The sequence below is a fragment of the Euprymna scolopes genome, chromosome 33 (genome assembly GCF_053919585.1).
Source record: "Euprymna scolopes isolate OS-2025 chromosome 33, ASM5391958v1, whole genome shotgun sequence".
NCBI lineage: Eukaryota > Metazoa > Mollusca > Cephalopoda > Sepiida > Sepiolidae > Euprymna > Euprymna scolopes.
In genome coordinates, this window is record NC_136514.1 from 43592178 (window position 1) to 43606946 (window position 14769).

The 14769-nt window shown below is 33.0% G+C and overlaps 1 protein-coding gene and 1 long non-coding RNA gene across 30 annotated transcripts in view; one reads left to right on the top strand and one right to left on the bottom strand.

The window, feature by feature from the left end:
* LOC145258204 (uncharacterized) overlaps nt 1–11124 on the bottom strand; it is an 82582-nt gene extending 71458 nt beyond the window's left edge. For 5 of the 6 annotated variants that reach the window (XR_013864074.1, XR_013864075.1, XR_013864076.1 and 2 more), the window contains exon 1: nt 10849–11124. This is a non-coding gene — a long non-coding RNA (uncharacterized LOC145258204). Of the gene's footprint in view, nt 1–7464; nt 8285–10848 lie in introns of those variants that run through there. The other variant, XR_013864077.1, reaches the window with a different exon arrangement.
* The window catches only part of LOC145258201 (uncharacterized), a 418516-nt gene that overhangs the window by 117459 nt on the left and 286288 nt on the right, over nt 1–14769 (top strand). For 6 of the 24 annotated variants that reach the window (XM_080116099.1, XM_080116111.1, XM_080116117.1 and 3 more), the window contains exon 1: nt 14339–14540. The exons of 15 other annotated variants lie outside the window; for them this stretch is intronic. In XM_080116099.1, the coding sequence (XP_079972225.1) occupies nt 14494–14540 (47 nt within the window). In that variant the 5' untranslated portion in view covers nt 14339–14493. Of the gene's footprint in view, nt 1–14320; nt 14541–14769 lie in introns of those variants that run through there. 3 more of the 24 variants (XM_080116107.1, XM_080116120.1, XM_080116110.1) reach the window with 2 other exon arrangements.

Consider the following 14769-nt stretch of genomic DNA (forward strand, 5'->3'; position numbering starts at 1 on the left):
GAAAGATGGGTGACTTGTTCAGTTAATTATAGATTACCATAAATTACAAGGCTAAAACAATTGTTTTCAAACATGAATCAATCTCAGAATTAAACTGTTTTAGCATGCATTTTGTATAATTAAAATCAGTATGAATAAATCTCAGGAAATTAAATGTTGATCAACTCGCGTTTAATATATCTGTATATTTTTTAGCCTATTTTTCAATGGCCAAAAACGATTCTTTTAAGTTTTTTTTTTCATTTGATTTTTGTTTGAAACAAAATCTTCCATTGCTGGTAGTAATGATAAAATGATAAATATTTATTTTAAACTACTTGCAAAAATAAAATCTATAGACCACTCTTCACAAGTGTATTTTTACGTCGGAGAAATTATCTGCACATTTAACATGCTTGCTTTTTTTTTTTTTTTTACAGTAATCGGGGAAAATATCAAATTCATAGTTACATATTTAGAGATTTATAAAGAATCGGAATTGGGAATTTAGTACGGAATCGATAATTGTGTTAGAATCAGGGAATATATATATATATATATATATATATATATATATATATATATATATATATATATATATAATTTAAACAAGTTTAAATGCATTGAATGAATTTAAAACTAATATTTTTGAAAAAGTATTTAATACCAAGCATAACTTAATAAATACATACTATATAAACATTTACAATTGCTTATACATCCATATTTAAATACCCAGTGTGCTTTTTTTTATGAAGTACCTTATATGTTTATCATTTTGTTAGATAGAATCTTCAATCACCAAAATACTACATTCACTCCAGGGGTCGTTCTACTGATTTCCAAATCGATTTATTTAAAACATTAACATACATAAATAAATCGGTCTTTGCACTTACATTAAAACTGAACTGAAAAAGTATAAATAATCAGATGTTGTATGGGAATGGCATTTCATGAAAAATTGGATGTTTCCTGAACTGCGTAAAAATAGAAGGATTCCATAAAGGGTTTACAAAATTATAAATGTGAAGAATTAGCAGGAAAACTTTGTCTTCAACTAAGAAATATAAACAAGACCATTTTGAAAATCTTTTGTTCTCATAGTTAAAAAAGAAATGAATCAAATTCAGGTCCTGATTTAAATCAAATAGAAAAGATTTTTTTATATACAATATCAAAGTCATATCTTCAATGAATATGTTTTTTTCTTTTTTTTTTCTTTTTTTTTTTCTTTTCTTTTTTTTTTATTTTTGTACCGACCAGCGTTGCCCGGATGAAGGGCATTCCCATACAGACACAACATATGATTCTTTATATTTTTCGGTTCAGTTTTAATGTTTTCCATAGACATTTAGGAGCAAAATATAAAAAACGATTTTTTTATGTATGTTAATGTTTAAAAAAATTCGATTAAAAATCTTAGATAGGATGACCCCTGGAGTTAATGTAGGATTGATTGAAGATTCTAGCTAGGAAAATGATAGACATATATAAGGTACAGTAACAAGGATGATCATGGATCCTCCTATCCTCCTCTCCCTAACACTTTTGAATGGCCTAGTGCCAAATTTATTTTTGTATTTTTCAGAAATAAATTTTGCAAAGTATAGTATCTGTTCTAATACATGTCAGTTTTTTTTCTATCCATGCTTAGTGAAGAAATCTTTCTAGACTGATTCAATTTTTATTTTTGCCTCGATCCAGAGAGCCCATTTTAAGGGAACTAGATTTTCCCCACATTAAAAACCGATCTTGTGTCTAACTCTGCCCTTGTGAGAAGGCAAGTAGATAGAGATATTATTATTAAAGTTAATCACATTCACAACATTTTGGCCCATATAACGTCCAACCTTCTTTAGGTGTAATTTTTCAAACTTTATTTTGCCAAAAGGTTCTCAGGTTTGAATAGATGTTGAAAAGTTATGAGTAAAACCTCTAGGGTGAGAGCAATAATCCGAATCAATCAAATACAAACTTAATCCTCATCACAAAAATAAAATCTGGAAGACAAAAAGATCAGTTTAAAAATGTAGAAAAAGAAGGTTTAAAATTTTTATTTTGTTAAAACAAAATTAAATCTACATATTCTTTATTTAGCTATCTACTTCACGAGAAACGGTCAAGATACTTTGAATATTTCTTTATCATTATTAGGAAGTTGACCTGATTCTTAAGGAAAATTGTTATTACATTCTGTGAGCCTTCGGGTTAGGATCAAGGCATAGTATCTGTTTTGTTCTCAATCAGAGAAAAAAAAAATTGACTGGGCTACTTTTAAAAATCGTTTTTTAATTTAGCGTGCCCTTCCCATTAAAAAAAACAATCTTCCATCAAACTCTGTACTTGTGGGGAGGTAAGTAAATAAAGACACTCTTTATAAATCTCATAGATGCCACCACATTTTTTATGCTTTATCTCTCCTATGATTGTCCTTTGTAAAAAAAAAAGTAATGTGTTAATTCTTTTAGTTTAGTCACCTAAAATTTGAGAATTATTGCATGATAATGAAGTGTTTAGTAAATAAATTATATCTTTTAAAAAGAAGACAAGTTTTTGACATCATAGGATATTTTTGAAAAGAGAACCAGTTGACAAAATTTGACGTTACACACATGCGCAGTATTTTTTTTTTATGTTGTTACTCCAACCGTGTGTGTATTTTTCTGGCAACATAAGCAATAATGGGTCAAAAATTAAAAATAAGGGGCACTTATGTATTTGAATATTTTTTGTTTTCATTTTAGGAGAGTTCCGCCCACGGCAAGGAAAAAGTTAATCAAGTCCCCCACTCCACCCCACCCCTTCCTCCCCATAATATGAATAGCTTTCTGTATTTGCACAAGGATGTTAAAACGCATAGGTGCCAAATAAAGAATTCTTCAGAGAAAGGATGAAGCAACTCCGTCTGAGTGCCAGTTCGATTCATCGAGTTTACTGTAAATTTTCATCCACATTTTCTGCTCATTTACTTCAAATTTTCACTCATATTTTCTTCTCTTGTATTCTCTTTAATGTTTCTTCATCTCCTTCACCCGCAGTCAAGGGGTTTTCACTTGGCACCAAAACCAACAGTATAGGCATTTGTTGAGATGGCTTGAGGTATGTTTCTGGTTCTGTTCAGTTCTGAGATACCCACCCTCCTAGAATTTCTTTTCCGTTTGAGACATCCTGACGGGACTACTCGGGTATCTTTTGCAGACCAGCATGCTCTTGTTAGAACATTGGCTTCTCAAATCCCATTTTTCCGACCCTCGTGCCACATCATTTTATCAACACCGATTGTAGCTTGCAGTCATTGCTTACACAGAATTGTACCTATTTACTATGCCTCCCCACAGGACAGAGTTAGACACCAGGGTCGTTTTTTAACGTGGAGAATAGGTACAAAAATAAAAATTGTCTCAGTCGTGAAGGGCCTCTCCTCCACCGAAAGAGAACAAGAAACGGAAGCGCAGCATCCGAAGAACAGACACCACACCTTGATCCTGAAAGAGTTGTTTGATATCCTCTAGTGATGAATTTTATTGACAATTCAATATTTTTCCCCATTCCAATTCTTTATAAATCTCTAAATATTTAACTATAAAGTTGTTATTTTGTCCCGATTAGATTACCGTAAAAATACATATTAAATGGAAATATATTTTCTTAAACGTAAAAATACACTTGTGGGGGGAGGGATCTAAAGATGTTAGCTAAAAATCAATATTTATTATTTTATTATTACTATTTTGTTTAAACAAAATCAAATAAAAAGATAATGAAAGGAATCGTTTTTGGCATCGGAAAATAGGCAGAAATTTGTCCAATATCAATTCCGATACTCCCAAAAGTTCCGATTTTTCCGATTCCGATTAATCGTCCCAACACTAATATCCTCCAATGACTATTATTATACATTGTATCAGGTTTCAGCAAATATATTTTAGCAGGAGTGCAACTGTATTCAGATTTTAATTTTTTGGATAATTATTTTATAATTCGGCAACTGTATGGCCCTTATGTCCCAAACGATTCCTTATCTAAGGACCCCACCCCCTCTCAATATTTTATGTTCTTTATTTCAAAATGATGTCAATTCTCTCAAATGATTTATTTACTTTTTGTACATTTTCAAAACTTATCTTTTTTGTCTTTCGGATTTTATTTTTGCTGTGAAGATTTATAAGTTTCTATTTGAATCGAATTATTACTCTCATCTTAGAGGCTTTATTCATGACTTTTTGGCCTTCATGTGCATCTTTTCAAACTTGAGAACCTTCTGGCTGAATAAAGTTTGAAAAATTTCTGTGTATGTTTATTTAGCAGTTTTGCATGGTGCTGAACCAGAATTTAAATATGTTAAGGCCTTGGGGACATTTGGAGCTAAATGGTGGTGGTGGGGGGCAAATGATGGATTTAGTCATTTCTTTTTTTGCAAAGTGCAGAACTCAAATTTACATATGTTAAGGCTTAAAACTGCGCCGTTTGTTCATTTTCACCAGGATTTGACGTCACCTGGGGACTTTTGGGGTTAAATGGGGAGACGGGGCAAATACTGAACTTGGTCATTTTTTATGCCTCATTCACTGTGCATTCACGGGGGACCATGCATGCTTCACTTTTTTTTTTCTTTTTTTTTTTTACCTGGAAAATGTAGTAGTGAATTTGTAAACAGTTTTTTTTTTTTAATTTTATTTTGTTATTAATTTAAAAATTCACCCATTTAAAAAATAATCCTCGTAATAGTCGACTATTATCGCTTAACCGTGAGCATTATATTATGTTGGGGCAAAAAAAATTTTTTTACTTGAAGTTGAACGACATTATTTTTGCACCAACCCAATACTTTATTCTGTGATGTGATTTTAGTGGAACAGCCTTTTATTTACGCAAGCCACACTCGATATGTTAATATTCGTGATCGCCACTAATTCTAGTATAAATTCAAGTTTTTTTTTTGTTTTATCTTCCATGGGAACATCTTTAGGGGGTTCTATACAAGATGAGTTGATATAAATTGTTGGTCAATCCAATATTTAATTCCAATCATGAGTCTAGTTTGAAGTCGTCATTTATTTTAACTGATTGATTCCTTATAAGATTAAGTCTCTATGAACAATCCAGACAATTTTGTCAATTGATGATAACGAATTATTTTCATAAAGTTGAAAGAGATAATTTATTTTATTTTATTTTTTTTTAATTATTATTGTGATCAATTTATGTATTTACCTGCCGTTGCCCGGGTTGAAGGCGTAGACCCCCCACCAAAAAAAAACCATTCAACGTACAACCAGGTTTACATTTTATTTTTGTTTTATAGCATTTTAAAAAATCGTTTTAGATTCCCTTTTATTTTGTTTTTGATTTTAGTAAATAATTTAGTGTGTATTTTACGTATAGGCGAGAAACCTACACACACGGGCATGTATGAGTTTTATTTTAAATATTTGTCATTTTAAAAACACATAAGAACATTTCGTTTGGGATTAATGAGTTAAAGTAGTTAAAAAACAAAAGCTAATTTAAAAAAATATCAATTTTTTTTTTCAGGTTGATAGTTCTTTAAAACTACAACTATGTTGTTAGGTAATTTTTGTATCTTTTGTACGACAGTGGCGCACACGGAAATGTTTTTGCCTCATCTAGCTGCACAAATGAACCATGAATACTTGACCTTTGTCTTTAAACTTTGATTCATAACTGAAATTATTTTAATCAACATGTTTAAAGACTTCAAATAATTTTCTAATTCTGAAAGATCACACGATCATAAACAAGTCGGCCATTTTTAATCCATTATCAACCCATGAAGAATGGCGGGCATAGTGTCATTCGAAAGTGGTTTTGAAGCTTTTTTTTAAACGATCCATTATTAAGTAGTCATTTCTAGCTTAAATTTGAAGTTTACGGAGGAACCCGTGGCGTAGGAAATAAAATACTTGGTAAAATTTTCTTGTAAAATTATTTTTCTGAAGGATGACAGTCAAAATAGAGTTGCGAAATACTTAGGATTTCTACTCAGGCTGACGGAACGAGAACATGCTACCTCATGGATTAAATAAAGTGTTCCGTTCGAAATTCTGGTTGAAAGAAAGTTGGGGGTTACATAGACCGAAATGGTTTGGAAATAGTTCTCGGGATGAGAACAGTAGTTTGAAGAATCCAAATAATACGAATCCTTTATTAGTAATTTTTGGCTTGAATTTGAAATTTTTACAAATATGGTTTATGTGTTGAGCCATTCTAAAAATTCCTGAATTTTCTTTCGTGCTTCTTCTATCATATAAAGAACCATTTTTTTTCTTTTGCGCTTAATGTTTTATTTATTTAAAAAAAAAAATAATAAAAATAATATATATATATACTTTCACTATACCGATGAAGACTGAAGGATCGGACGAAAATTATGTACCTGTAAAAAGTTTTTTAATTTTTTTTCATAATATTATTTTGTATTACTGCACGTCACCAATTGAAAACGAATAAAGAAAAGTTATAAGCTTTTATACTTTTCGTATTCTTTTTTATACATTTCCATATATATATATATATATATATATATATATATATATATATATATATATATATATATATATATATATATATAATGTAAAATTTCCGCTTCCTTCAATGACCTGTGTTGTGCGTGCGCGAGGAAAACAATTATTGTATATTATTAAGAATGCCGTCCTCCCTTCCCAATTATAGCTAACATCCTTTGGAGCTTTTTCTACGCTCCGCCGCTCCATTCACTTGGAACAGCTTATTTTATTGTACTATCGAAAGAACACACACACACACACACACACACACACACACACACACACACACACAGCGTATTAATTACTGATGAGCAGTGAGCACTAGCACTTCCGTTATTGTATTTTGAAAAAATAAACATTGTTAAATTAAGTTTTTTAAGAGTATAATTATTACATGCAGTAATGTTTCAATTAGGTATTGATACCTATGGTTTCAAATTTTGCTAGTTGGGCCAAAGAACACTAATGTCCTAAGTTTACCAGTCAGTGGTCTAAAAGTCTGCTTGTTTCTTCTTTGTCTGCCTATTTCTACTCTCCATTTGTTTCTCTCTACCCCCCCCATATAATATATATATATATATATATATATATATATATATATATATATATATATATATGAAGATATATTTATGGCATACACTGAGGCTGTAAGTGTACTTAGCCCGAAGATTTCCTGCGTGAATGAAACGCGGACGCTTCTGTGTAACTTAATTGCTATCTGACAATTTATTTTAACCTTCACAAGTAATCTAGATAGATATTTATAACTATATAATTTTATACTTAACTGAGTTTACTATTTGTATTTAACGTGATGTGTGTGATGTGTTCGTCATTCTGTCCTTGCTTCAATCCGCGATCACTTGGCTCAATCATGTTTTTGCACGCCTTTTTTTTTTTTTTTTTTTTTTTTTTTTTTTTTTTTTTATTAACTCGATCCTTGTTAGTTACTCACCGTAAAGTGCTAATAATCCTGCAGACGACAATAATAACAACGCCAGGTGACGGGCATTTGCTTCCCTCGGACTTGTCGTAGCTACTTGAAAAAAAAAATAAATAATCCATTCACAATGAAAGCTTTTGTTATATTAATGTTATCACATTACACATGGTGACATTTACACCACTTACGTGTCCTGCTGTCAGCAAATCAAGATGTGTGTTCTTTATTCTATTGAATCGTAATAGCCGCAAACACCGGAAACATCGCGTGTTTGATGAGGGAATAATGCGATTCTCTCCCGGATTATACTTCTAAACAGATTGCGGCGTCTTTGCCGGACGAAGTCCTTCCTTTTTGGTTTCATTCTGACAACCTAGGGGCTGACGTTTCCTTGTCGAAATAAGATATGGTTTTGCTCGGTCCTAGAAGGTACATCCTCCCACGCATTACCTCCTGATTCGAGCGGGATTGCCGATCGCCTGCGGCGATCTACTGGGAATGGCGACGGGTCCAATCACAGGAGACATTTTACTCGCCCAGTGTTTACTGTTTCTCTTATTTGTGTGAGTTTGTGATCCCGCTTGACACGCATTCGCATTATACTAAGATCAATCTTGTTTAACTTTGCTGATTCTACTCCGTGTTTTATTTTCGATACTAGGCATCCTCCAATCTTTATTTTGCGTCTCTCCTTTTTTTTTTTAACACCATTTACTCTCAAACTCCACTCCTATTTATTTTGCTTCCACTTATTCCCCACTTCCATTTAGAGATTGTTTTCAGTTCTAAGCAAACCAGAAAACAGTGTGGCAACTGTATGCTCTTAAAACGCGTAGATCTTGCTAAGCTGCTTCTGATTTATTTTAGAAAGAGGGTAACACTCCACATCATTTTTTTGTTGTTTTTTTTTTCATGAAAATGTAAACACATTTTTGTAAGTACCGTTTATTTAAAAATAGGATAGTCTAGGAGGTAAATGTGGTGTTAAGGTGACTGCTGAAATGAAAGGAGTACTGGTGAAAATGAGAAAGGAACAGTGCCTTGACGAATGGCTCAAAATGCGTCGAGTTACGAATAGGATGACCACCGACACTCACACACTCCATGTTTTTGGGTTAAAAAAAAAAAAAAAAATTTTAAGAACTTTTATCTAATTAGTCAATCCAGAGTGCCTCTTTTGAGAAGATCTAGGTTTTCCTCATAATGGGGAGAAAAAACTGACCTTGCTCTCCTGGGGAAGCGAGTAAATATGAACTGCAGAAAACCTTTCTTTTTTTTTTTATTCTTCAATTTCTCCAAATGTTCACTAATTCTGTCAACATTTGATAAATGGAATTTTAATTTTGACGACCTACAACACTTTCAATTAAAATATTCAATGAATTTGTAACGGGGGAGATTCGTTTTTTTTTTTTTTTTTTTAACAATTTGTGTGTGTTTGTTTAATTTATTTTAATCTTTGAAATTTTATCCCCCCCCCCCCGCCCGCAAAAATCAAAATAAAAAATTTATTTTCAATATCTTTTATATTCCTTCAATTCAAGTGAGATGTCGCTAAGAGTCCAGTTATCGTTCATCCGAGATGAAACTGAAAACAAAGACCTATACCAAGATCAGACATCTTTTCTCGATTAAAATTTCACGAAGAATCCAATAGGAGTTATTAATCTTATATGAATGCCTCTTTCCCTTTATTAATATTGTAGGGTCTTCGTTCACGCCGAACCTTCCTAAACAACAAAGACAGCATTTTACTTTATTTTAGAAAATATATATTTGTTAATGTGATTCCTGGCAGCATGAGAACACAGAGTACCATTATTTCACTGACAATTCCGGATAACCCTCTTAGTTTTAAAAATAACAGTAGAACGTTGTTTCAAACGCTTTTTTTTTTTTTTTTTTAAACTTTACTGTTCAAGCAGTTGGATACATTCTATGAAATCTACCCGAAAGAAAAAAGAAAAAGTAATTTATAAATTGTATATATTTTTTTAATTTGCATAATTTAAACCGAAGAAGATATCTTTAGATTTTTAGTTCTGAACTTGGGATTGAGTATAATTCACCCTTGTCTGTTCGTCTGTCCGCACTTTTCTCAATAACTACGCCTTGAAATTTTTTGAAATTTTGCGCAAACATTAAACTCATGTTTAGGATAGGAGTAAAAAAAAAAGTAACAACGAATTTTCCGGGAAAAATCTTGTTGCCCCCCTCCCCCTAGATGTACCTTTCGCGTTAAAATAGCTAAAATGGACACGTTTGTGCTTATTAAAAAAAAAATTGATGCCTTGGATTTTTATAAAACTTTCTGAAAAGTTGTAACTAACTGATTTCTATACAATTTGTTTGTCTATACTTTGCGATAACTTTTGGGTGTGCCCCAGGGGCTCTTTTAGGGCTAATAAAAACACTCCATTTATGGAACTATTTTACCATATTTGTCTAAAATTTTCTGTGTATGTCTATGTAGCAATTTTTCATGGTGCTGAAATCAAATTTAAATATGTTAAGGCCTTGGGGACTTTTGGGGCTAAATGGGGAGGGGGATCAAATGATGAACTTGGGCATTTCTTTTTTTGCATATGTTAAGGCCTAAACCTGCATCGTTCTTTTTTTTTTTTTTCCACCAAGATTTGACGTCCCCTGGGCACTTTTAGGGCTAATTGGTGGGATGGGGTGGGGGGCAAATGCTGAACTTAGTCATTTTTTTATGCCTCGTTCACTGTGCACTCACGGGAGACCATGCATGCTTCACTTGTTTAATTCTTAAATGCATTGTTGTTGGTGTTGTGAAGAAGAAGAAAAAGATTTGGATTATTCAGAGTATTAGTTTCATCTTGAGAGAGTTCTGTTCACATTTTCAGTCGAACTTGGCTAGCAGAACGAGAACAATCTACACTAGTAGTTCGACTAGAATTTCGACTATTGAGTTCCCCAATCCGAAAAGATGAAATTGGATAAGGTTGGAAGTTACATCGTCCGAAACGTTGTGAAAATATCAACGAAAGGCGAGATTAGTACTCTGAATAATACAAAATACATAAGTATACAAAATTTTTTTGATGTTTTTGCATTACTTGCATTTAAAACAAAGTATATAACTAATTTTTTTATGGAAATCGCCCCAGTCAAGATATGAAGCCACTTGATGTAAAGAGAGAGAAAAAAAGAGAGAACGAAATAAAAGAAATATTACTTTAAAGTAAAAAAATAAATAAATAAACTACCTATCTATGTGTTAGGTTGGTAGATTCCAACCCACAAAACAGCAATTCTTTCCCTTTTGTCAGAAACATTGCTCATGGAATATGAGAACTAAACGACAAAATAAGGGAGGCGAGGGTTATTTAATGATTGATTTCTTGTTTTCACGATAGGGTAAGCAATGCTTACCTTATATTTGTCGGATGAAGTGAATGACGTCACACTCACCACCAGTTGACTGATCTTGTTTCTTTCTACTCCTTGGGCATTTTTTTTCTTGTTGTTTTGATTCTCTCTCCGTGACTTTGTCTTTTCTGGTGGTTCATCGCCGGGAATGTGCATTTTCTAATCCCACATGGGGGCACTGGCTGTGTGTGCGCCCGCCATGTGCGATGGAGAGAAGGGACAAGAATGGAAAAGGGGGCGGAGCTTAATGATTTACGGACTGTCAACCGCCATTGCCAGTTTCAGCCAGCTCATTTCCATATTGGTTTGGAAGCGCAGGTGGGTGGAGAGGGAGAGGGGCGTAAACGAGATAATTTTCTGATTTACACCCCCTTCTCACATCATAATTAATAACGTGATGGGAACACTTTTGAGTGTTCAATTTCACACCTTTTGTGCTTTATATTTTAAAATATACACGATCAGTGAGGAACTTTTCTGATAATTATTTTACTACACACACACGTGTGTGTGTGTATGTTTAACATATTCGAGTTTCTGTTTTTCCAACGTTATATAGTTGAATTCCCTTTTGTAATTGTGAATTTTCTAGCAGTAGCGGTCTTATGCAAGTGTTAAGTTTGTTGGACTTAGTATGCCTAGGAATTTATATTGCATTTTTTAAAATGCTATTTTATTACTTTTTTATAAAATACGCAAAACGTCTTAGAATATATATATATATATATATATATATATATATATATATATATATATATATATATATATAATCAGTAAAAGAATAATATTTTCAAAAAAGAGCATTAAGAGGGTCTGTTCGTTATAAAGTAGTAACATTTAAGAAATATTTATAACTCTAGTACTACACTATTCAGCTATCTCAGTTGAAACTGTTATTTACTTATATGTAATTACTATCATAATTAGTAAAAATGCATATAGAAAACAATTATATAATTTCAATTAATAGTGTTTATACCTATGTAGAGCATGGTAATATAGGTAATAATTCCACATAGTTAAGAATGAAAAAAGAAATTTCGGTTTTCCATTTTTTTTTATTCTTTGTATATAGTACAGACACACACGCACATATAAAAATCACGTTGAAACACCGATTCCCATGAGATCACTGAAGTTAAGTCATATTCAGTCTGGTCAGTACTTAATGATTTATCAATTAAGAAACTGAATTGCTGCATGGGAACGATCGGAGCTCTTGCGGCAGATGCTGAGCGCCTCCGCCTCGCCTCATCACTTTCAATCAAAAACATCGAGATGGAAAAGTCCAGTTTGACCCCCACACACATCTTTACTGGGATAAACGAAAAAAAAAATGTTACAGTTTGTTCTTGCCTAGATTTCAAATTTGCTTCAATGGTATCATGTTAAGATGCCGAAGAAATATAATTTTCACGGTAATTTAGTTAAGTGTTTGTCTTATATATATATATGTGTGTGTGTGTGTATGTTATTTGTTTTTGTTTGCGATACTTTTGAATGAATTCAATTATTTATACGAAAGTGCATTTTTACCTAAATGCGAGTTGGGAATAATTTTCTCTTTTACTAATTTCGTACCCTCAAATGGGGAGGGGCATATATATTGTTTTAAAATATAATTATCCACTGACACTTGTTTCGTCGTCTACGACTCATCAGAGTGGTTTCATCTAGTGCATCCCCAAAACCTCTGGTCTTGATGGAGAAGAGACTAAAAGTTGCGACTATGGTTTCAAATGATCTGAGACTGATCTGAGCAAGAGGAGACTTGATTCCAAATATCTCTCATATGTTATAATGTTATAGCTCCCCTCTTTGGGTTTCATACATAAAGCAAATTTCACAGTGTATAAGAATTATTTGATACTGGAGATATTGATAATCGTACCCTATTTCCAAAAGAGAGTAGATATAACAGATGAGAAATATTCGGAATCAAGTCTCCCCTTGCTGTTATTTCAGATCATTTGAAACGATAGCAGAAAATTTTAGCCCCCCCCCCTCTCCATCAAGACCAGTGGTTTGGTGGAAATATCAGATATTTTGTAATTCATATGCAAAACTAAAAAAACAAATGACTCTGATTGAAACATTTTATGGCTGTAAAAATGTGCCAAATATAGGCTCTGGATGGTGAATGATCCCCTTAATGTGCGACCTTAAGGGCAAATGTCATATAACCCACTACGCAATTTAGTGCATTACCTTTCCAACAAGCCTTCATTTCTTAAATTCTGATGAATAATCGCTTGTTCTATGGGACGAAACTACGTGAAAATTTGAAGATTATAATACTATTCTATGGTTAAAATTTTATGACGATTGGTAAAAAAAACAAACTATTTTCAAACCAATAAAATATGCCCAAATTTGCCTACATATATATATATAGTGTCCTGCAGGCTAGTTTCAGTTTTGCTGCTTCGGTTGTCTCTGCTGTAGACTTGCTAGGCCACTAATATATATATATATATATATATATATATATATATATATATATATATATATATATATATATATATATATGTTTGTTTGTTTGTCTGTACAACTTTCTACTGAGCCAATTTGTTTGAAATTTTGTGCGGAGCTTTGTTATAAGGTACAGCGAATTAACTATTATGGTATCCGTTCGATATACAGTTAGGGATTAATAAGGATAAGTCTTAGGTTAGTGCAAAAATGTTTTTTTTTAATATATAGTTGAACGTTAAAAAACGGCATTATTTTTGCCCCAACCTAGTGTTTAATAGAAAAATGAGCACAAATCCACCAATTTGGCATAAAGAACTTATTCTAAGTCAACTTTTGCTTGTTTTTAACTAACTAAAAATCTAATATATATATATATATATATATATATATATATATATATATATATATATATTACATTACTCCATTTGAATAGAATGGTTGCTAACATCGCTTTTACCTTGAGATACGCTACAACAATAAAAACTGCAATATACAACTGCTGTTTTCTGTGATGACTTGTAGATTTCCTTTCTCTGGCATTCTGTCTTTGCCCCTCCCCTTCCCTTCTGCCTATGTCTCCTCTCCTTCCTCGGTCACGTTCTGTCTTCTGCTCCCCCACAAGTCTTCTGTGCTCCGCCCCCTGATCTGTTTCCATTTCTTATCATATATGATATACTTTTTTTTTTGTAGTTTTCGTCATCCCCCTCCTCCTTTAGTTTCTTATGAGTTAACGCTTCTACAGGTTTAGTCCTCTATTCTCTCCCACCTTATTTTTCTTTTTACTTTTTAAAACCCCTCCCCCTTATTGGTGTGACGGTGGTGGCTGGTGGTGATGGTTATAGTGGCTACCTCCACCGTAACTGCTGCTGCTGCCGCCACCAGCATCTTTTGGCACCGTCGTCATCATCATCATCATCATTCATGAATGGATCTCCCTTCCATCCCACTTTCCACTTCTTGGAGAGTGTGGTTTCTTCTTCCCTCTCTCCTTCCCACCCAAATCCTTTTTCCCCAACCCATAATCATTTGGTGCTGTGGCAGATCGGCTCCACTTCTCATCCTCCAGTTGTGCAGGCCACGCGCCCAACGAGCGAACACCATGCAGCGGATTTTACTTTGATGATGAAACCAGACTCTTCCTGTGTTTCTTCACCGGTGGAACGGCCAAACTAAATGGATCACTATCCAGTAGGTGGCCCTCGTCGGCCACAGCGGCCCATGTGAGTTGACCCAAAACCACCATTCTACCATGCAACCCCTCCCCGGCCTTTCTTTAATTTTTTTTTGTTCTTTTTGTCCTTTTAAAATTCTCTTGATTATTTAAGTTCTTGCTTAATTTAAAATATCTTCTGAGAGACTATTTAGACTATTATTTATTATCTTGGTTGTTATATGTATTTACAACGTCAGGGAGTACATCGGCCGAAACGTTGTGAATATAAAAACCTA